Genomic DNA, 24,598 nt, shown 5'->3' on the forward strand with positions numbered 1-24,598 from the left:
CGCATGCGCGTCAGGAGCAGGCGGCGACTCTGTTACCGGTCAGAAAAAAACAAAACAAGAATGACTACTGCATATTTACATTTACAGCATTTATCAGACGCCCTTATCCAGAGCGACTTACAATCAGTAGTTACAGGGACAGTCCCCCCCCCCGGAGCAACTTAAGGTTAAGTGTCTTGCTCAGGGACACAATGGTAGTAAGTGGGATTTGATCCTGGGTCTTCTGGTTCACAGGCGAGTGTCTTACCCACTAGGCTACTACCACCATTTAATCTCGGTACACATATTCCCTCTATTTCATGCAATCAGGCTTCAAATAATCACCCCAGAAAAAAGCACTCCAGAGTGCTCTTTTTATCACCATTCTGTCTATGTCCAGAGGCCATTTCATTTAATCACTTGCTCACAAGTTCATTCATTAAATAAACTCTCATTGAATAACGGTTCTCAAGTTTTAATAAAAACTTACAAAACCTACTAGCTCTACTGTGAACCTCTGAGAACCTGTGAACAGGCGCCATTTCACCATTATTGTCAACATTTTTGCCCTGTCCAATGTTTCCCTACACAATGTGTAGATTTGTGCAGCATAATGGAGTTGCATTCAGTTTGAATCAACTCACTAACTGAGCTCTACTCATAGGATCACATCTCTGTACGTAATGGCAGTCAGGCTACCTCTGGTGAGCATATTGAGGGCTGTGGGACCCCCAAAGAAATGCCACCCCACACCATTACTGACCCCCTGCTAAACCGGTCATGCTGGAGGATGTTGCAGGCAGCAGAACTTTCTCTACTGCCTCCCTAGACTCTGTGATGTCTGTCACATGTGTTCAGTGTGCCAGTGGCAAATTTGCCACGTTGGTGTTTTCTGGCAAATGCCAGATATGGCAAACAAATACAGTCCCTGACAAAAGTCTTGTCGCTTATCTATTTTTCTAGATACACCTGCTATTAACCTGACTTTTAATTAATCAATTGGTGTTATAAATAGCTCATATGAAAAGCTAAAACCCTACCAAATTATGTTTAATGCCTTGAAATTAATTAGTTTCACTGAAAAAATATTTATAATTTATAAGACAGAAAGGTCAAATTTTTGCAAGACAAAAGTTTTGTCGCCTATACAGAAATTGAACAAATTTACTGAAAATACAAAAATATGTCAGTAGTTGTGCTGTGAGATCCAAATTTAATATCTTGTATGACTTCCATGACCTTGAAGGACTGCATCAGTGCGGTTTGGCAAGGATTCTAACAATTTATTGATGAAGTCATCAGGAATTGCATGCCTCCCAGAGTTCATCAATATTCTTTGGTTTCATCTTCCATGCTTTCATCCTACCCCACACATGCTCAATGATGTTCATGTCTGGTGACTGGGCTGGCCAATCCTGGAGCATCTTGATCCTCTTCGCATTGAGGAACTTTGATGTGGAGATGGAAGTATGTGATGGAGCACCATCCTGCTGCAGAATTTGGCCTCTTTTATGGTTGGGAATATAAAAAGTAGCTAAGATTTGTTGGTATTTCAGACTATTGATGTTGCCTTCCACCCTGCAGATCTCTCGCACACCCCCATACTGGATGTAACCACAGACCATGATTTTTCTGGCACCAAACTTTACTGTTTTCTCTGTGAATCTCAGATCCATGTGGGCTCCAGTAAGTCTCCTGCAATATTTGCGGTGACTGTGGTGTTATTCAACAGAAGATTCATCTGAAAAATCCACCTTCTGCCACTTTTCCAGCGTCCATACTTTTAGCAGGTTGTGGGCCTTGGCAAATGCCACACGGTTTTTCAATTGTCTTTTGTTTAGTGCTGGCTTCTGGGCACTGATTTGACCATGCAGGCCATTTCAAGACAGAATCTGACAAACTCTTCTGGTTGACACAGGGACTTCAGGTGACCAGGTCTTGTGGAGCTCAGCTGCAGTGGAAAATGGGTTGGCCTTGGATTTCGAGCAGTTGTCTTGCAGGGTCTGCCTGACTTGGGCTTGTCAAAAAAGTCTCCAGTCGCTTCAAACCTTTTTTTTAATCCTCTGTACTTGATGCTGAGACACATTGAAGGTGTCTGCCACATCAGCTGTGGATCTGGTCTTCAGCCTCTTGATAATCAACACTTTAGTCTCAGGGTGAATCTTAGGCATGTTTGCAGAGGTCTAGGTGCAGTTGATGTGAAGGTCTAGTGAAGGTCTGGGCTTCTTTTTATACACACCTGACACCTACTTGATCCATTATTAGTCACTGGTAAAGCTCATATGACAAGGCGGTAACACTTATGTCTTTGCAAAAATTGACTCAATGGGCTTTACCAAACTTTGAATATTAGAATACTTTTTGACAGTTTCGTTTGGCACTGAAACATTATTAAAAAGCTATTGTGAATAAAATGAGCCATTTCTTGTAAAAAAAAAATCAAATCTTGATTAGAAATATATTTCAGCGACACTTGAGGTCAATTTGTACACAAGTGACAAGACTTTTGTCAGGGACTGTAGAATATATGTATGTACATATGTTCAGAGTGGCTATATACATGTATTGCACATAAGAAGTTGTCATGGAGTATTAGATGTGTGTGTTTATTAGTCTGTGTAGCCAATGAATGTGTGATCAGCTGTAAGACCTTTGTTGTAAAGCTTTTGATCTCTCCTTCCCAATTTGTGGAAGCAGGAGCTTGCCACAGAAGGAGCTGCTCAGTGCCGTCAGAAGTTCTTGCATGGGGTGTGAGACTGTATCCAACAGGGATTAGGGGTGACCTTGGGGAGACATGGCATCTAGATTAACTGCGGGAAGAAGACAAGTTTGTGGATGCTGTGTGATGCTTTAGGCAATGCATTCATTTGGATGTTTCTTTGGCACATTGCTGATTAAATTCATGACTTGAATTTGGGTGGTTGGGTGGGTGGTAGTAGCCTAGTGGGTAACACACAATGAACCAGAAGACCCAGGTTCAAAGCCCACTTACTACCATTGTGTCCCTGAGCAAGACACTTAACCCTGAGTGTCTCCAGGGGGACTGTCCCTGTAACTACTGATTGTAAGTCACTCTGGATAAGGGCATCTGATAAATGCTGTAAATGGAAGGATAAAGTTGAACCAGCAATCACAACCGATGGAACACTGGCGTACTTAGAAGTAAAGTACATGTTCATGAAAACTCCTGACTACTGTAAATGACAGTGAAAAAAAGATCTCCAGATGCAGATGGCTTCTATTTCGGTGCAGGGGGTGAGCTGGTGTCAGAAAACAGTTCTACCGTTCATACCGCACAGACTATGATCCACATTAACTGCATGTTTTACGCAAAAAAAAAAAGGCGAAAACTTTTAACCAAGAGGCATCAATGAACTCACTTATCATTCAACACTAGATGGCAGTGTTACCTCAAGAAAAGAAAATGCAGCTGTGATGCATGTGAATACGACATTACTAACCTTCTTGCATACATTTAATTCTGTTCTTGTCTTGGTGGCTTCAGGAACCCAAGTAATACATGTTTGCACCGGTCAGCAAAGGGTTAGCAGCACATGTATCTGCTGACGATCATCAAGTCATATTGATCAAAATGTTACACTGAACATCCTTTCAGGGGCAGTGGCCCGTAATCAGAAGGTTGCAGGTTCGAATCCCGATCCGCCAAGGTGCCACTGAGGTGCCACTGAGGTCCCCGGGCGCCTTTCATGGCTGCCCACTGCTCACCAAGGGTGATGGTTCAAAGCAAAGGACACATTTTGTCAAAATTGGAACGTGTAGCTCAAGCACCACCATCTTATTGTCATACTTACTTTTTTAGATACAGTACTTGAATTTCCTGTAAATGAAATTGTCCTTACACTCCCCTTGATTTGTTGATTTGTTGGTAGACACAAACTCCTGACAGACTTACCAGTCAGAAAATAGGTCAGTTGGATTCTGCATGGCATCATTGAGCCTTATTGTTCATTTTCCCTCATGGCATGGCTGATGTGCATTTAATGTTTTCCACCCTTCACCTTGACTGTTCTCCCCCTGTGAAAAGGATACCACTGTGAGACAACACCACTGCTTGATATTACCGCATGTGCCTCACTACATGGTCTCTTAACACTACAATGTCAGGATATTCTATACTATGGCAGGGCGATATGGCAAAAAAAAATAGCACTATGTACTTTCTCACAGCAAACACTTAGATTTTTTGATTGATTTCTATCCATTTTTTTCTGATATTGACTGAAAATACCAGAGATAATGAACAGTTTATCATATTCTATTCTATTCTATTCTATTATATTGAAGAATAACTTTTCATTTTCAGTAATTTCTTTGCCAGCTTGTACATCATGTAATGTGGTAGTAGCCTAGTGGACTTTCCTATGAAGCAGAAGACCACAATGTCACAAGTTCAAACCCCACTTACTACCATTGTGTCTTTGACATTTAACCCTGTGTGTTTCTAGGGGGTAATGTCCCTGTAACCGATTGACAGTCGCTCTGGATAAGGGCGTCTGGTAAATGTCAAATAAATGCCAAGAGCGTCTGGTAAATGTAAATAAATATATGTAATGCATTGCTTCTGTATTGTAGTGCCTCAGCAGCAACATGTCTGCATTTAAAAGTAAGAAAAATACACAGGAATTCAAAAGATGCTAATTTTCTTATTGAGATCATGAAAAATGCCAGAAGCTGATCACCAAAATTGAGCTGACTTTTATAGCAATCATTAATTATGATCGTATAGTCTCAGACTCTTAAATTTGTACTACTTTAAAACTTTACAACAACATTACGACTCCTGCCTAAATGTCAATTTTTTCTCATATAATCAGATAACCAACGTAACTGATTTGTACACAATGATGCATGCCTGGAACTTTGATCCTATTTGTGATTGCTATTAATTTAGAATTAGATTATATTTCAGTCAGAATACTTGATTTCTTTGGTATAGCTACAGTGTGCAAGACCACACTAACTTTCTTTCTCTCTTTGTTCTTGGCCTCCTCAATACACGTGACTCCTCCAAGCCGGCACTAGACCTGAGGAACGCAGGAAGCTCCTCTCACTGTGATTTCATATCCTGGAGTCCGTGGCTTTGGTTTACAACAACAGGATGCCATTGTCTGCATTTTTCTGCTTGACTCACCAACATGGGGGAATCCAATTTCAGACTGCCTTTGTTATCACCCTTTCTTTAGAAGCTTGTTTTGGTTTGAGTGCCATTTTTCCCCTCATTCTGCAAATGGCTTTCTAATTTGCATTAGTGTGTGTGTGTGTGTGTGTGTGTGTGTGTGTGTGTGTGTGTGTGTTTTGGTAACTCTTTCCCAGAGTAAAATGTTTTTTTTGTCTGTTACTTTACAATGGATTTCTGGGATGCCCTAACAGCAGAACATTGGCAGCAGTCAATAAAGCTAAAAATACACCAGATGATGTAGAGTCTGTTGTGAAGGGTTTTCTGGGCTGGATGTGAACATAATTGATTTTCTCTTGTGGTTCACACATCATTAATGCACAGAGGTTTTTTTAAAGACTATTCATGCTCTGTACGAGCTGCAGTGTTGCAGGTGTCTAGCTCTACTTTTAAAGAATGATTTCATAATAGCACCTACATTATAAATATGAATATGGCCAATATTAGATCGACTAATGTGAAGATTTAAACAGGAATGTATAGTAAAAGATTTGTGTGTGATGTGTTATGTTGCTATCCACCACTGTTTTAGTCAGACTTGTGCAGAAACCTGTCTGTGTTTCCATATCTCGAGCAAACACACCTCCCCAGGTGGACAGGAAAAGTTCCTGCTCTCCCAGCCAGCTTCCTACATATCCTTGTGCTCTAAAAAACAGGAAGTTACTGTAAGTACAGAATGATAGCAGTGGGCTTCCTGTTGGGGGATGTGACTGTGGCCCACTGAAGTCCCACTGCAGCTGTTATGGATTTCAACATTCAGTAATAATTACTTAGTTTTCCTGGGATCAATAAAAAGACATATTTTTATTATCATATTTTTATGATATAGTTTCTCTAAACCATTACTGTAAACAACAATTTGCATATATATTTATGTATAGTATAATTTTGGAAGAAAGGTTTGTTTGAAAAAGAGAGAAGAAAAAAAGGTGAACATCTAACATATTCCAAAAGAAAGTGAATGCCATTCTTCCACTTTTATTTTTAAACCTTTTTCAGCAGTCTTTCCACGACCATTGAAAACATCCCCAAATAGTGAAATGTACTGTTGTGCTATATAAGTGGGTTGTAATAAAAGCAAGCTCTTCTAAATTTCGTGAAATCCTGCTTTGTCTGGCAAAACAAGGACAGTCTGCTCAACAGGAGGTCCAACACTTTAATCATGGTAAATAGTCATTTTTCACATTAAGGCTTAAATTAATCTGTCCCGTTTCTCTAAAGATTATCAGATAAAGAACCATCCCACCAAATCACATGAGAAAATGTTACAGGGCTTAGGTGGGATGGCTTTGTGGGTATAGTGGATTATCTCCGAAATAAATGTTCTATGCCTGGCAGAGAAATCCTCCAACACATTACTGGAAAGACAGTTTCCAGACAAACGTGAGTTCATTGGGGTCTCAGAGATGCGTCGGGGCACATGTGCGTGCTGGTGTGCACCACAGGGCTCTTTCAGCAGATAGGCCATGTGAAGATTAAAGCCTCTGGATTCAAACAAAGGCCACATTGGCAGAGATTAAATGGCCCCCTTGTATCATTCAGATTGACAAGGGTGAAGGGAAGACAAGAGAGCATCTTGTGATGCCTACAGCTTCAGACATTGCCTTAGGCAAGCTATCCAGGAAGAAGACACTGTTTGGGACAAACCTTTTGGAGCACAATGTCTGTTCCATGTTTAAACTGAGACTGTATGTTTGTCAGGGACTCAGGGATGGATGGTTTCTCAGGGATTCTAAGTGCTTTCTGTCACATGGGTTGCAGCTTCTGTTTTCCCATCTTTTTATCTCCACACGTGGAACAAACAAACGTTTATAAACCAGCCATGTTGATTTACTTTCTAATACAGGGATACTGGGGTAGAGGACATTTATTTTGTTCATTCTGGTATGGACCTACTCAAATCAGTCTTTGTAATCCCAATGCCCCCATGTCAATGAACAGAGCTAAGCACAGCAGGGAAAGATCATCCACATGTCCTGGGCCACACGTGTTGCTAGGTATGGCTCCATGAAAGCAGGGCTGGAGTGACTTTAATGATGTTGTGCCTGCGACTGCACCGGTGACGCACTGATGACGGAACCGCAATCAATGAGTGGCTTTCATTCAGGTCCAGTTCCCATCCTGGGGCTGTTCAATGACAGATGTCTTTGGTACTATGGAGCCCCAAATAAAGCAATAAACATCTTCATTTTCATTTTAAAGGTGTTGTAGAGCTAGGGGCTCAATGCTTTCTTTGGAATCATGATTTGAAAACTCATTATTATTTAGGTATAATATAATACATTTATTGTAATTTAAGTTATTGTTTTTAAATCTCCAATTTACTGCCACTTTTATTCTAAAGTACTGACTGACATTTTGGAAGCACTTAAATTGTTTCTAGGCAAAATCTCTAGACTAGTCTCTCAATTAGTGTGAATGTAACGTGTTACCATGGTGATCAATTTGCGAGACCATTTGAATGTTCCTTCTCAAAAACTCCTTTGGTGCAAGAGGCACATGCAGTACATGTAGATTAGCGAGTCAGTGGAAGTCAATGAAGGGGCTGTTTCTGAGACTGTTTGTTTGTCGAAGGAAACTACAAAGGTGCCACACTTCCCCAAACACCAACACACACACACACCTTGCACCATGTCTTTCTTCCACACTGCCAATTTGGAAAGAAAACAGGATCAAATCATAAAGAAATAGTGTGTGTAATTTCTGCTCATGTCCCTTTTCCCACTACAGTAACTGAACTATTGAAGCTTTTTCATGTTGTCATGTTGTGCTCCCTGGGTTACACCTGGGTCTCTGCTCTGAGTCCTGTTGTCTGCACAAATGGAATTCTGTCTACAGTTAGGTGATGGCCACTCGCTCCCCCTTTCTGTTGCTCCAGGACCGCTTACATAACCGCTGTGATTGGTGGCGATCCCGATAGGAAAACCAATTGGCCACGACGGCTATGGAGCGCACCCAGAGGCAGTATTTGTAAGAGATGAGACGGCCACGTGAGGAATCACGTTCTCTGGTTCTCTCACACACATGAGCCCCCCACGTGGGCACACCTGCCACACATGACTCTCCTTGAAGGCTAACAACACCCTTTTACTTATACTGTGCATCCAGAAAGCATTCAAATTTTGTTTTGTTACAGCATTACAACCTCCAAAATTGATTAAATCCATTTTTCCTCAGAACTCTACTTACAACATCCCATAATATGGCTATGCACCATCGCTTCCCATCCAACCTGAGGAGATTGAAAAGTGCTGCAAAGAGAATTGGGTGAAACTGGACAAGGATAGGTATGACAAGTTTGTGGCATCATATTCAAAAAGACTTGAGTCTGTAATTGCAGAAAAAGGTGCATCAACAATATATTGAGCAAAGGCTGTGAATACGTATGTACTTATGTACTTATGTGCTTTCCTAGTTTTTTTATTTGTAATAAATTTGTCAAAACCTCAAGTAACGTTTTTCACATTGTCATTACGGGGTGTTGTGTGTACAATTCAGAGGAAAAATGCATTTAATCCATTTTGGGAAAAGGCTGAAACATAAGAAAATGTGGAAAAAAATGATATGCTGTGAATACTTTCTGGATGCACTGCATACTAAAAGGATAAAGCAATATGAGAACATAGGTTTCCTGCCAGAAACAATAAGAAAAAAACTCAAGACACATTGGATCAAAAATGTGTTGGAGAGACTATAATTCGTATTTTACGAATCGTATTTTACGAATCATGTTTACGGTCGTATTTTAACACTAACATTTGCATTTTGTTGACAATTTAGAGTTAATTTACCACTGGCTATGTTAAGATTTTTATATGGTTGGTGCATGATGAATGTACATGATGATGAACTTGCAATAAAATCAGTTTTAATTGTGAAAAGAGGGCACAAAGGTCCTCTGAGCCTGATTGTTTAAATGGTGATATTTTTGGAAAAATGGTGTGGGTGGGTCTCAGGGCCTAACAAAATTTGGAGCCCTAGGTGGTGTTAATGATTCCGTGTGTTATCCAGGAACATGTGTAGGCACATGCAAACCCTGAGCCCGTCGGGACAGCCCCTCATGGCACAGGACGGGTTGGCTAGTGTGCTGCGGGCTGTGACTCACTTTGTTCACTTGTTAAAGGTTAAGGCTACAGACACTCTGGATTGAAAAACTGATGGCAATTATCTGTGCAACGTTCTCTAGCAGAAGTCCAGTTGTTTGTGTTAACCAAGTTGTGCATTTTGTTAACAACATTAAAACAGAAGATGACTTAGTCTGTGAATTTGTTGTAAAATTAAACACACCCTGTTACACAGGGCTGAGCTCGCAATCAAAAGGTTGCCGGATCGTATCCCAAACCGTCAAGATGTAACTGAGGTGCCACTAAGCAAAGCGGCTCCCATAATTTTGTTGCAATGCCTTGCACTAAATACAGTTATGTTACAGCTATGGCACAATTAAATGAGCGGGACAAATTAATTATGAAAGTGGCATTTGTTTAAAATGTCCAATTCTTTAAATCTACTAACTCAAGCCATTTTTAAATGTCACATAAACAATTAAGACGTTACAACTAAAACTTTCATATTGAGTCCAATCTGATTGCCAACTAAAACTTTTACATTAAGTACAGTTTGATTGAACATCTATCAAAATTATGGACCATGTTGCTAATTCCACAGCATTTATGTATTCTGTTTATACAGAAATTAAGAGATACCAACAAGACTGCTTGACTGCTTAATTGTGAAGTGATTGTCACATGTGATACACAGCAGCACAGCACACGGTGCACACAGTGAAATTTGTCCTCTGCATTTAACCCATCACCCTTTAGTGAGCAGTGGGCAGCCATGACCAGCGCCCGGGGAGCAGTGTGTGGGGACGGTGCTTTGCTCAGTGGCACCTCAGTGGCACCTTGGCGGCTCGGGATTCGAACCGGCAACCTTCTGATTACGGGGTCGCTTCCTTAACCGCTAGGCCACCACTGCCTAGCTACCTGTATCCACCTACCCAGGTGTAATTCTTTTTCTTCCCTTATTCCCAAACCAAACAAGACGATAATCAGCTTTTTAACATCCTATGGGTGAACATGTGATAGTGATATTAGTGAATCTTATATGCTGCTAGGAAATATGGTCCTCCAATATTATGGCCTGAGGAAGCCCTTGTTCTTTCCTTGCCTCTGTTGTTTGTCTCATTGATGCATTTAAAACACAAGTAACATTGAACAAGGATATATGATGTGGACAGTTGTGATGAATTGCACACTATGATAGGCAGGGGTATTTCATTATTTGCACTCCGCAAACTCATCACTGCTTCTTTAAAGATTTACTTGAGCCTAATAAAATCTTGTTTTTTCAGGAGCAAGGTTGACACCAAGACACAAAACATCATAAAGCTTCTCTCACCACACATTTTCTCTGCAAACTAATTTGTCCACTGTACATTAACTGCCTAAACACATCAAGGTTACTGACATGAAAGATAATAGGTGCTGTTACGTCATAAATAACCATGGATAAGCATATTGATAAGAGGTTGTCCATTCGTAAACTATTTCCTTAAGTAGCCTTTGTACAGTATTTTCTTAAACTAATTTAAACTAATGACTTATTGATTGAATGACAAAACTAATGACTTATTGATTAGTATTTATTGTCAGCTGTACTTTAAGGGGAGAATAACCCCTTAAATCAATTGCCGTTTATTATTCCAACATCAATTCCATTCAGCTAGTTGCCTGCTGTAGTGTATTTAGACGTATGTAAGAACAACAGCATATGCCTGTAAGACTGTATGCTGAATTAACTATTTATTGCAACGAATGCTTCCATTCATGTTTCTAGAGTTTCTTGGAAATTATCAAACTCAACTGGTTTTGAAAAAGAACCCTAAAGAAAGCTGGGGAGGGGATTAATCACTGACCCACTGAGCAGCAAAGCAGCAATGATTTTTTTTTCAGCCTCAATGTCCAGCCAAGGGATTTCAGATTGTGAAAATGAGTAAAAGGGACAATGCCATGTTTTGTTTCCACTCAAGAAAGCTCTACAGTAGAGGACCCTGCAATGTCTGGCTGATCAGAAGGGGAGCATCTTACGTCAATGCAAGGGAATTAAATTAAGGTGTATTGTGTACTGAGGAGTGTCAAGTTTAGACAGAGATCTTTTGGATTAATACACCATTTAAAAGTGTAATTTCAGTATTCCATCATTCACAATATGGGCTTGTTAATGAAAGTGAAAATGAAAAATGAAGATGACAAAGACTGGAGTTCCTCCACTAGTTTAAATTCAGTGTGCTGAAAGAATCTCAGAACAGCAGATGTCCAACCATCTCTTTTGCCTCAGCCAGTGTTGCCGGCACTGACCTCACAATAAACTCTTATCAAACAGTAGTTGCATAACTTGCACCCAAATTACTCTGGCTGACAAGAATTAGCATACAATTACTAGCCAGGCCGGTCCAACGGGCACGTCAGAAATCATCAGTATCAGGCTGGCGCCTCGCCACACTAATGAGACTCCTGTCTAAAAAGGCCAGAGTGGTTGAGCCCATTGAGACATACTGTATGTGATTTTGGGCTAAAAAAGAAATAAATGTTGTTGTTGTTGTGGTCCTGTGCGACGTGTTCATCTTCTCGCTCAGTACAGCTTTATGAAGGGTGTGCTTTTCCTGCTGGACACATGACTGTGCCCTTCGGCCAGCTGCTAATTTTACAATTAAATGGTGTTGTTTTACATTAGGGATCTAGACAAAAATGCAATACTGTTTGCCAAGTAAAATATTTTTGAAATAATATTTTGCCGGTGCCCCGTGTCCCGGGATGGGCTCTGGCAGCCATGAGTTACAGGAGGTTAAGGATAGTGTATGGGTGAGGAAGTGTTTTAGTAAGTCATGAATACGCAAGAATGTCTTATATTCAGGAATATAACACAGGAATTACCAATTCACCAACTGATGCAGTGCAAAGAATATTGCTTGTTTAATGTAGGCTTAGACAATTAAATCTCCCGTTCTTGAATATGCGCTTTGGGATTATGGTTCATTTACCAACACTACACTTCTTCAAAAATCCCCAAATGAAGAAGATGGGTCTTGGTGGGATGGTCCAAATGGTCCAAAAGAACCACACTGGAACGGTTCTTATTTCGTATTTCATTCCGTGAGGGACCTTTCTTGAGAAATGCAGTGTGAAGCAAGAATCATACAGAGTCACACGGTCACTGCTGATGAAAGGGTATCGATGGAAACCGCCTCTGTGGTGCGTGAGGTGTGTGGTGAGGTTGTGCAAATTTACTCAGTCTTCATGGCTGCTATGCGGAAACAATGCAGATTCAATAAATACCAGAGCAAATGACAGAAATTCTTGAGGACCCTTATAAAGAGATCTTATGATCACCTCAAAGGCACTAGTAAACTTTAGACCGAAACAGGACATTTAATTTATGGCCTGGTGTTTATTGATGTCTTTGCTGTGAATATGGCATAACAGTTCAGACAGAAAGAGACCCTAAAATCATGTTAAAAACATTCCGTGACCCTAATCTGTGAAACATTACAAATTTCATGGATCCATTATACCAAAACAACGTTGATTAATTTAACACAAAAAATATCCGTATCAATAGTTTGTCAGGCCATGGGAAGGACAAACAGGGGAGATACAGAATACTATGTTTTCATAAATAGATGTCTCCTGTCATTTTATAGAAGTAATTTAAATCCTTGTTTACATGCAATTTCCCTTCCCAGTAATAGCCACTTTTTTGTTTCGCAATCAGTCTTTGCAAACATATCTCTTTTGACTTTATTTTCACTCAGATGTGCTGCCCAGACCTTCCTGGTGCTGTGTTTGAATTGATACAGGGCTCTCACGTTTGGCCACACGTGCTCAAATTTGCAGAGGCCAAAAGATTGGGTGCAATCTTAACCCATTTTACTCCATTGCCTCAGTTCAGTCAGGCTTATGCGAAGCCATTTATGCCCCTAAGAGCCCAGCATTCGTTGTGTTATTAAGCAACACGTGAGCCAACTACTGGGGAGAGGAGAAATGTAGCGAGAGAGAGAGAGAAAGGTGGAGAGTGAGAAGTGTAATGGAGATCAGCTTGCCTCGCATGGCCTCGACCATTTACTTTCTTACATTACAAAATTAAACTTTGTGTGTAATTACAGTTGGGATGTAAATGCTTAAATCTCTTGTATGTGATAATATGACACAGTGTGTTATGCTGGTCATTGAACTGTGCCTGAAACAAATATGTCCATATTGGAAGCAGCTCCAGCCTTAACACTGACAAACAAGAATAATACATTTTTGTATAGCCCAAAATTTCAAGCAGTATATGTCAATGGGCCTTATCGCCACTACAGAAAACGCCCCTCAAACTCGGACCCTCTCTGGACTAAAGAACAACCCCCTAGAAAACTCACATAGATCTATTCTTATGACCTGGCAATATGTTCAGCTGCTCCATGCGCAGGGGAAAGAGTCCCTCATTTGGAGTTGAGAAAGTTGGCAACCCTACAGCAACCTTGCCACCACCAGATCCTTAAGGGCCACAAGGACGTCTGAGGGGCCAGTGACCCAGATGTAGATGAAGGTAAGGTCAGTGTCCCATGTAAAATCCTCCCTCCTTCTGTTCATCCCTGTTCTGCTACGTCTGCACATGTCCCAGGACCCAAACCATGACATACTGTTAAATAAGTATAAGAAGTTCGTTATTTCTAAGGTTGTATATGCCAATGATGCTAAGAGTCATGAGTCCATTTTGTTTCAGCAGGACCTGGGGTCGTGGTGGGACCTGCAGTCCATGTCCACGCCTGCACCTCTGTGGTGGTCTCATCACTGGACTCTGGAAGTCTGGGTGCTTGACTTAGTGCCTCGGAGAGAAGAAACTGCAGCAGCGGCAGATGGTGCCATTGCACAACTGGTAAAGAAATACGTGGTTATGGTGGTTAGTGGGATTTTAACTTCAGAAGCATTAGGCCAGGTGAGGGGGGATGAGGGGGATGCCATCCCCCCTGAAATAAAAACAGTCAAACTCTTTCCCCTTCTTAAATGAACATCCCCTGTTCCATCCCTTACGCTTTTTTATCAATTAATGTATTAGGACCATATGATCAGGCAGGACGTTTGCACACCAACGCAATGTAAATTCGCAGTCAGCAATGGCTTTGCGAATCCAGACCACTTGCCCGATGGGTTCTGCTCAAACTCTTGGTCATGCAAACAAAACAGCTGATTCATTCACTATCCGTCCCTGATTTGTTTTTACAAGTAAGTAAGAAAAAAAGTGTTTCTTAAAACTAATTTATAATAATTTCTATTAATATCTTAACCCTGTTAAGTAAAAATTCACTGAGTATCTGATATGTAACATACACACCATGCATGTTGTTTTAGTTTAGTAGAATATATTAATTATGTTTTTGCTTAAGCAACAATAAAATCCATCCCTCCTATCCCTCCCTGATTTGTTTTAACAAGTGAAAAGATGTGATTTAAACACTGAAACTGCATCATGCACTAAGATCATGTTTCTTATCTTTGCAATATTTCCAAGGTGAAAGAATATTCATGAGACTCAAATGAAAGACCTGTGTCAATGAAGAAATCTAGAACCTTTACTTCTGTACTTCTGTACTTTCTGTACAGAAAAGCTATCCAGAGTTATGATGTAGTCAGTCTGGCTGCATGAACCTCAGATCTGTCTTATCAGGACTCAGCAGAAGAAAGTCAGTGAGCATCCCCTGTCTAATGTCCTTTACATATGGCTGTGTGTCATCGGAATAACAGTGATTTTTTTTTTTTTTACAAAAAACATGACATAAAAGAAACATGTATGAGGAAATAAGCAGCAGACCTAAGACAGAACCTTGTGGAACACCAAACACCACTATGTGAATAGAAATCACCAATAATGTCCACAAACTGATACAAATCAGTCAAAAATAACCTTAACCAGGATCTGTTGAGGAGAATAGCATGATCAACCGTATCAAATGCTGCAATCAGGTCAAGCAGGACAAGCAGTGAGACACAGTCCTGATCAGAGTCCAGCAGCAGGTCATTAACCACTCGTCGGGTCCTTAACATGTCTGTCATGTCTTGCTGCCTATTTATTGCAGGCTGGTGCCTGTAATAACCCCCCATTTGTATATGCTGTGCACATGAGTCCATCTGTTCACTGTCACAGGGGTTTGAAAGAACTGCTACTTTAAAGGAACTTTGTACATGACCAGTGCTGAGCAAAGCATGAATAATTTTGATAATTGGGATTTATCGGGCATTACTTGTTTAAGAAAGCTTGTAGGAAGGTGATCTAGACAACTGGTAGACTCTCAATATCAGATTTCTCTCTCTGTATCAGGCCATGTGAAACCACATTTTATTCCACATACATTTCTCTAGCATGTAAATTAAAAGTGTATAAATGTCTACGTTTACAGTGTTCACATTTCTTCTATAAGAACTGGAAGGTACTGTGTCTGTAGTCAGTGGGAAGTTAGGTGGTAAGTCAGCTATTTATTGTATGCTTGCATTAATGCCTCAACCCCCCCGACATACTTGTTGAGACCACTGTGTATGTGTCTTGTGCTGCTAAAACAGCTTTTTACACACAAAGATACACATCATCACACAGATTTAACAGGGTGAAAAAATGTGTGATACAGATTTGGGGAAAAAACAAGATGGTTGTGTGACACACACACACTAACCCTTATACACACAGGGTCAGCAGTGTTGTGAAACAGAGGGATGGAAAACTGCCTGGAAGACAGTGACAGGAAGTGTCCGGGTCCTGCAGAGGGAAATGTGGCTCCACTCTTCACTCTGTGCTCAGGTCCTGTTGTCGGATGCCGACAGATCCAGGCTGTTTCCTTTTTCATGAACGTCTGTGTGGCTGCTGTGTCCCTTTTGCCCGGATGCTTTAACAGCAGAACACATTTCCTTAGAACACATCACATGCAGCCGTGAGGAATCACAATACAGATTAACTCCAAAAAGCATCTGCTTTACACATTTAGACATCAAAATAAAAAGATTTATTAAAAAACATTCAGAAAGTGTAGGATTTTAGCATTAATTTTAGCTAATTTTTGTTATTCTAAAAAAACCTAATCTAGAAAACCTACACTGTTAGACCAAACAGTAAAAGTTAGTAAGTAGTAAATTGTAATCACAAAGAAACAGCTGTACTGTCCCTGCTCATTTTTTCATGAGCACAACCAGGTGATCAATATCAATCAATGCACGATGGAACACAGTTTGTGGACATTAATGGTGTTTCATCTTCACGTAGTAAAGTGGAGTTTGGTGTTTCACAAGGTTCCGTCTTAGGTGCGTTGCTGTTTTCCTTAACATCATTTTTAAAACACGCTATTAGTTTTCACTGCTATGCTGATGACACACAATTGAATTTATCAGCAATGTCAGGCGAGAGTCAGCAGTTGAACAGAATAGAACATTGTCTGAAGGACATTAGACCATTTTCTTCTGTTAAACCCTCATAAGACAGTAGCGCTTGGGCCTCATGCAGCCAGACGTATGCTGTCTGACTACATCCTAGCCTGGATGGCCTTTCCATTTCACCAAGTACAGAAGTAAAGGATCTATTTGTACTTATTGATGCAGGTCTCTCATTCGATTCACATGTAGATAATGTCACTAGGATAGCGTTCTTTCACCTTAGGAATATTGCAAAGACAAGAAATATGACCTCAATGTACAATGCAGAAAAGTTGGTCCATGCCTTTATTACTGCAACGCACTTCTGTCTGGATGTTGTAGTAGGTGCATGAGTGGTACCCAAAGTACAGAAGGTCACAGCTGGGAGCAGATCCTACTCATATAGAGCTCCACAGCTCTGGTGCAGCGTGCCAGTCAGTGTTTGTGACTCAGATGCCGTCTCAGTGATTAAATCTAAACTGAAAACCTGTTCACTCTTGCCTTCTGTTAAAATCCCAAATACTAAGCCTTATTACACAGTCACCTAGTCAAGCATAGACAGTGTTCAAGTCACCTTAGTTAGGCTGTCCTAGTTAGGGTACACAGCGCATGTGGCAGGGGATCCAGACCATCACAGGCTACAAGCCAACACATCAGGCCTGCAGCAGAGGCCCCTCCCTGCCAGATGAGCTAAACAACTTCTTTGCAGAAATCATGGACCCACAGAGGAAGACAACTGTTTATCCAAATGACCAGGTCCTCTGTCTTTCCAATGGAGACGTCAGGATTACACTCCACAGAGGAAACTCTCAGAAAGCAGCAGGACCAGACAACGCTACTTGCATGCCTCAAAACCATCGTCCCAGTTCCAAAGAAGTCAACTGTGTCCTGCCTCAATATTACCGGTCCATAGATTATAAACTATCATTATGAAGTGCTTTGAGAGGTTAGTACTGAGGCACACAGAATCTGGAATCTGGAAACTCAGTAGTGAAGACTGGAAGAGATGAAAAATGATCTCATGGCAGGGGATTATGTGAAGAAAGATAATGAAGTGTTTATGCACTTAAAATGTAATAAATGTAAGTTAATTTGAATGGAGGGTCTTTTTGTTTTAACCTACTAAGGATTGTATTTGATTTTAAAAGTGTACATGTTACTGTTCAAATTAACACTGGATTGCATGATGTATTGACCAATTTCATACAAAATAATCATGTTCATCTGACAAACTACTAGTATAATGGTCACACAAGATTATTTCCTTTTATTTTGTACATTTTCTAGTTCATATTTGCCTATTGTGTAATTTACTTAAGTATTTATATTCTGTGAACATTCTCTCCAAAGAACTTTTACCATTTTTTCAACAATAAAATTAAAAGATGTTTATTATAAAGGCATTTTTTATGAATATAAAAGATGTGTGTTGTCAAATGAATGCTTTGCTAACAATTAAATACATTTTCACTTAAACAAGTTTCTTGAACTAAATAATGAATACATAAATACATTTTTTTCAAATTACATTTACAGCATTTATCAGACGCCCTTATCCAGAGCAACTTACAATCAGTAGTTACAGGGACAGTCTCCCTGGAGCAATTTAGGGTTAAGTGTCTTGCTCAGGGACACAATGGTAGTAAGTGGGATTCAAACCTGGGTCTTCTGGTTCATAGGCGAGTGTGTTACCCACTAGGCTACTACCATTAAATGAATAATATTGTCTATTTAACTTAAAATTACTTAAGTTTCATTGCAATTGAACTTACTGCATTTTACAGTGTAGAAAACTGTGAACATCTCTGTGTGATGAGAATTTGTGAAGACGCTCTCGCGTATCTTGTCTGATAGGGAAGCACATCTTCAGGCATGTTACCCCACATGATCTTTATTGACCATTTTTTCCAGGTAACATCGTATACTAAAAAGTAATATATACAAAGATACAGCCGTACAAGACTTTTGCATAGCAAAGATATATTTTGGGAGTGTTTTCCTAAACAAAACATGTGGCAATATAGAAACGCTAATAACATTGAACAAATTTATATATATTTATTCAAAATATTTACTTTGAGTCATATATTATTTGCTACTTCCACCTATATTTACATGTTGGCAGACCCTTAGATCTGAGAAAAAAAAATTAAAAAGCAAAACCACAAAAAATAATTACAAAAAACGAACTGGGAAGTTGATCTAAATCCTACACACACGGTCAGTCGACAGAGCTCTCGGAATTTTGATCATCGGAATCAGTCTCGGAGCCGAACTCCTGGTTGCTGTCGATGGACGACTCGCTGCCCGTGCTCTCTCCAGACAGCAGCCGGGTCACCTGCAGGTCACCCTTCAGCGCGTGCACGTCGTTGCCGATGCACAGCTCCCCGAGGTCGTCGATGATCATGCAGAGCTCGTCCTTGCCTCCCTCGAAACAGTCCCCGTCCAGGAACTCGTCGCGGTCCCCCTGCTCCTGCTCCTCGCCCACCGAGTCCTCGGTGATGGAGCCGAGTTTGGGCGCGCTCCGGCTGCGCTCCACGGGCGGTTTGTAGGGACACTGTCCGTTCAAAAGCTTCCTCATGGGCACCAGGGGGACGCCGTGCTCCCCTACCAGCAGCTGCTGCTGGTGCCGGGCGTCGTCTCTCCGCTTCAGGCGCTGGAACTCGGCCAGAGCCGCGGCCGAGGTCTGGTACAGCGTGAGCGCCATGGCTTTGGCTTTGTCCGGCTTGGACACCAGCACCGCGTGGCAGCGGAGCATCACGGCCTTGTGCTTCAGCTCGTGCCTGTAGATCCAGGCGAAGATTTTGGGCAGCCGCGAGTCGGCGACGCAGTAGGTGACCCGGTGCAGGAGGTACAGGTGGCCGGGCTTCTGCGCCTTCTCGTCGGCGTGCACCATGCGTATGCCCTGCGGGCTGATCGTGAGCTTCATCTTCGTGCCGCTGTGTCCCGAGTCGCTTTTAGTCCAGATTTTGCTTACGGCCACGTCGGTGCAGCCCTCCCCTCTGGACTGGATGGTGGTCGAGTTGCCCAGGTAGAGGACCGTGTAGGTGGGGCTGTCTCTGGAGATGGCCAGCTTCTTCTTCCTGGACCGGAACATGTTTCCGAGGCGGTGCAGGACGCCGTCGGTGGGCGAACCGGCCGAAGGAGTCAGCGCGCGGGAGCCTTCACCTCCGCCGATAAACTCGCATTTATGCAGCTTCACCGGTTCATCCATTCACGTCCGGACAGAGTTTCTCCTCGGTATCGGTGGATGAGACCATCCGAGAGCACTTTGTGTTGTCCCAACGCGCCGCGACTGGACTGGACTTAAATACCCGCCGGACTAAACCATCTGGAGAAGCGGTGGGGGGAAATCTGGATGTAGAAATAACGAATGCGCACAAATAACGCAAAAAATTTACTTTACCATACTCATTTACTGCTATTATAACACGTGTGTATATTGTTCCTCATAATTTAGAACGTGGTCGTTGTTACATTTACAACACGAGGAACAAATATGACCTCCTGGTGGTTCTTTCATTGTTTTGGAGCACAAGACACCAATTGAACTATTAAACTAGTGAACAATGTTTTATTTACGGCTAGTAAAGATAGTTATTGTACACAACGTTTGAATCCCACTTAAAAATTTACATAAAGTTTTAAGCTATTCTGCGGACTGGTTTAGACAAAAAAGACAAAAAAAAAAAAAAAAAACGTCATCAAGCAAATAAAACAAAAACATGCTCTTACGTGCATTTTCCCACACATCTCACAAATAAAAAATGGAAAGAAATCATTAATTAAGCAAATAAATAAATGGGAATGGTATACATACAGGTTGGGAATTTTTTTTTACAAAGAAACGCATTTTGGAAAACTAGTTTCAGCTATAAGTACCAAATATAATACTGATTTGATAACTGTATAAATACTATGAAATAAAATCTAGCAGAAAAGGTGATGAAATTTGGGTCAAAGGAAAAAAACATCCTTTAAAGTTTAAATAATAAAACAGGGTATCTTGCCTTGATGCCCAACCTCCACATGAAAGACCATCATGACTCAGTAGCTTCAACTTTCCATAAGGAAAAAACAAGAGCTGTGATTGGCTGTGTAGTATTATGTGGTTTTGTGTAAAATACATGAAGCCAACTGCCTGTAACCAGCCAGCACAATGACCATGTTTTAAAATGCTTAACAATGACTAAACAGTGGACCCTTCAAGTCATATGTTTCTGAAGAACAGTTTTGCACACAGGTCAAAGTATCACAGGAGCATTTAGGATTTTGAAGCTCACACCTGACTATGCAGTTAATATAAATCCAAAAGTGTGAAAACCACAGACATTGCAAAGATGGGTGAAAGTGCCACTTTTAGAGTTCTGACCGCAGCGACTGTGTACTCAGTTCATATAGAGGTCAGAAATTGATCTCAATATAAATATACAAATGAACATTTCAGCAGACTGAATTAGGAATGAACTGGGTATACAGGTCCAATCCGGTCTGATACCATGTACTGGTTCAAAGTCCATATTTCTATTTTCAGGTAAGGGTGAGGCAGTTCCTTGCACAAATTTTATGGTGTTCTTCCGTTTTAATTATTACATAGAAGCTCTGCAATGGAATGTACAATAAAAACAATGTTTATAGCAGGCATAGTATTATATGATCACGTGTCTAATATGGTCACGTTTTTTCTACTTCATTCTGTTTTATTATTATTTGGTCAAACTCAAACTGAAATCATTTTTCAGATGAAAATTAACTCTTATACTAATGAGTAAGCACAAAACAATGCCAGATTTTACAAACTACTTTAAAGGTTCTCGTCAGGTTGGCTTGGCATGGCGAGGAAGGAGGACACATACGCTGACATCACAAGACAGGGGTTTAATACATAATACACAGGACAGGGGAAACATCACCACACAATGACCCGACCGCGAACAGAAACGAAAAGGATAGTTTTATACAATGATACACAGGCGATAACCTGTGATAATCAGGGAACATTACACAGGACGAACATGAAACTCCGGACCAGGAGGAACCCCTGCCGGACCGGATCATGACAGTTCTACATGAAAAAAATCTGAAGAACTGTACTGAAGAATCTGAAGAAATGTACTGAAGAATCTGAAGAAATGTACTCATGCACATGTTTTTTTTCTCATTTTAACTTCACACAGAACTCAGCACACAAACCTCCAAAAAGGGCAGTGCATGAACTTTTGATCACTGGAATTTTTAAATGCTATATGTCAACCTATTTTACAACAATATTATACATCATAGACACCAGTATTAAAACAAAACGCAACAGGAAATCACATAACTGCATTGCACTCTTGTAATGAGTTACTTAGAGCCTGGTTGAGGCCAGTTTTATTTACAGTGTGTCACAAAAGTGAGAACACCCCTCACATTTTGATTTTTTTATATCTCAATTATTATTATAAATTTTATTTTTTATTATTATAAAATTCCAAAAGTGTCAATATTTTGAGTGGCCATCATTATTTACCAGGAATGCCTTAACTTGCCACTGGAATCCTCTTACACTCCTCCATGAAGACATCACAGATCTGGTTGATGCTGGAGACCTTGAGCTCCTCCACCGTCTGTTGCTTGGCCAGCACCTTTACCCTCAGTTTCATTAGCAAGGCACTGGTCGTCTTGGAGGTGTGTTTGGGGTCATTGTCATGTTGGAATACTGCCCTGCTGCCCAGTTTTTTAGTATGTCACAGTACATGTTGGCATTCATGTTCAGCACTCATGCAGCCCCAAACCAAGACTGACATTGGTCTTTGAACTCTTCTCCTGAACCATCTAAGTTGATCTTGGTCTCATCAGACTACAGGACATGGTTCCAGTATCCTTGTCTTCTTGATTTCTTGTGCATCATATTCAGAAGAGGCTTTCTTCTAGGATGACAGCCATGTGGACGAATTTGATGCAGTGTGCAGCATATGGTCTGAGCTCTGACAGGCTGACCCCACACCCCTTCAACCCCTGCAGCAATGTTGGCAGCACTCAAACATCTAATTTCAAAAGACAACCACTGAATATGATGCTGAGCGCATGCACTCAACTTCTCTGTTGTGCAAAAGTTCTTTTTCCACATCATCAGAGTTCTTTGCCATGAGGTGCCATGTTGAACTACATTGACTAGTATGGGAGAGTGTAAGAGTGATAACAGCAAGTTTAACACATCCGAGACTGTGTAACAGGAAAATGGCTAATTGGACACAATTTGGACATTTCCAATTAGGGGTGTTCTCAATTTTATTGACAGCGGTTTAGAAATGAATGACTGTTTAGTTATTTTGAGAGGGACAGCACTTTTACACTGTTATACAAGCTGTACACTGAATACTTTACATTGTATCAAAGTGTCATATCTTCAGTGTTCGCCAGGAGAAAATATGAAAAAAATATTTATATATTTTAAAATATAAAAATATATTTTTTCAAAACTGAGGGGTGTACTCTCTTTTGTGAGATACTGTATTTCAGTGGATAGCTGCATATTATTTAATATACTCATCTATACCACCACGAACATATACTGCCAGCCTGGACTGGACAGGACTTATTCTTTTTACTCATTGTTCAATGTTCAACTCATCCATCAGAAGGATCACAAAAGTCCTTATGAATGAGTCAGTTTGGATGTTAAGGGGCAGGTCCTTGAGCATCCTCATCCTTTCTCTTCTGCAAAAAAAACCCTTCTCCTTTCATTTAGGGTTGAGGACAGATTTGACCCTACAGTAACTCACTACCGCCCCTTGAAGTAAGATGTGGTATTACAAGGAAGGGTAGGCCAGAAAGACAGAGATCTGCAGAATAGTGATTTTATCAGACAGTTTCAGTGTTTTTTTTAATAGTCTTTGCTACTGTTATTTCTTTTTATTTGTGTTACTTCATGTTTTTCTCTTTTTGTGACGAGGAGGTCATCAGCACAGGGGACAGACCTGGATGATGCTGTCACTTCACCTACAAGGTTCAGACCAAAAAGAACTTCTAGTGTTCAACCTGCTGTCACAGATGCACAATCTCCTGGTGAATTTTTCTTGATTTTTTTGATGATGATATAATCAAACACAAGCAAGAATGCTGCAAAAACTAAACAAAAGTGCACCATGTGCAAGAGAAGCAGTGCAATGTAGGCCTCTGATACAACTTGAGAGGAACTGATTCTTGGAGTTCCATCAGGGGCCAAGAGTAACTATATGGCCAGACTTCAAATGACTCTTATTTTTCATTGTTTTATAGTTCATATTGAATATTCAAAATATTCTAATCTAACCAAACTATAACAAAATGAGACATTCCTCTGTGCACGCAGCATTTAACCACAAAAAAAAAGAAAAAAACTTGGAAACTTTAGATCCCTGCTATATTAGTGCATTTGCAGTCTAGGCTCAGTCAAATGTAATTACTGTACTAAGTCATTTATATTATTGGAATAATTTATTTGGAGGACAGGCTCGACCCATACCACTATGGCTAATCCGATTACACATCAGTCTGGTATTCCACAGCCCTGACCTCCTCTCCCACAATGTGGTCACTCCAACCCACACTCTTTCCACACAGCCACATTCATTGTTAGATAATTATTAGATTTATAATGTGGCTTTCCCACGAGTTCAGAGAGGAAGCACAGATTTAGATGTTCTGTCTATTTTCCCAACAGATGGCAGTATTAACCTGTGAGAAGAACTTCACCGCTGGACCTTTCAACTTAAAGCTCAGTTCATTTCCAGTTGACCTGGCAGGGGTGTGGGGCAGCTAAACCCCGCCACCCTTGCTCTTCATCCAGACTTCAGCTTCGATCTTGGAGTGAACTTCTTTAATGTCAATAATGCCTAATTCTGTGTCCTTAATACTCTTGACACCTGGCTGGTACTGCAGCCAGCAGGAGAAAAGTCTTAATCTTCTGTGGGTTAGTGATTTTGTTAAATTACTTTGCCAGCGGCCTTGGCTATTGGAA

At 40.7% G+C, this 24,598-nt stretch overlaps 1 protein-coding gene across 1 annotated transcript; it reads right to left on the minus strand.

Annotated features, from left to right (window-relative positions):
• Positions 1 to 18,221: 18,221 nt before the first annotated feature.
• Positions 18,222 to 19,890, minus strand: LOC114788890 (protein FAM43A-like). Its single transcript, XM_028977831.1, has one exon. The coding sequence runs from the start codon at positions 19,826 to 19,828 to the stop codon at positions 18,836 to 18,838; it is 993 nt and encodes a 330-aa protein (XP_028833664.1). The 5' UTR covers positions 19,829 to 19,890; the 3' UTR covers positions 18,222 to 18,835.
• Positions 19,891 to 24,598: the final 4,708 nt, after the last annotated feature.

The sequence above is a fragment of the Denticeps clupeoides genome, chromosome 4, assembly GCF_900700375.1.
Source record: "Denticeps clupeoides chromosome 4, fDenClu1.1, whole genome shotgun sequence".
Classification (NCBI taxonomy): domain Eukaryota; kingdom Metazoa; phylum Chordata; class Actinopteri; order Clupeiformes; family Denticipitidae; genus Denticeps; species Denticeps clupeoides.

Bases quoted from the DNA above. Each gene is read 5' to 3' on its own strand.
- LOC114788890 (XM_028977831.1), bottom strand. From the start codon at position 19,828: ATGGATGAACCGGTGAAGCTGCATAAATGCGAGTTTATCGGCGGAGGT.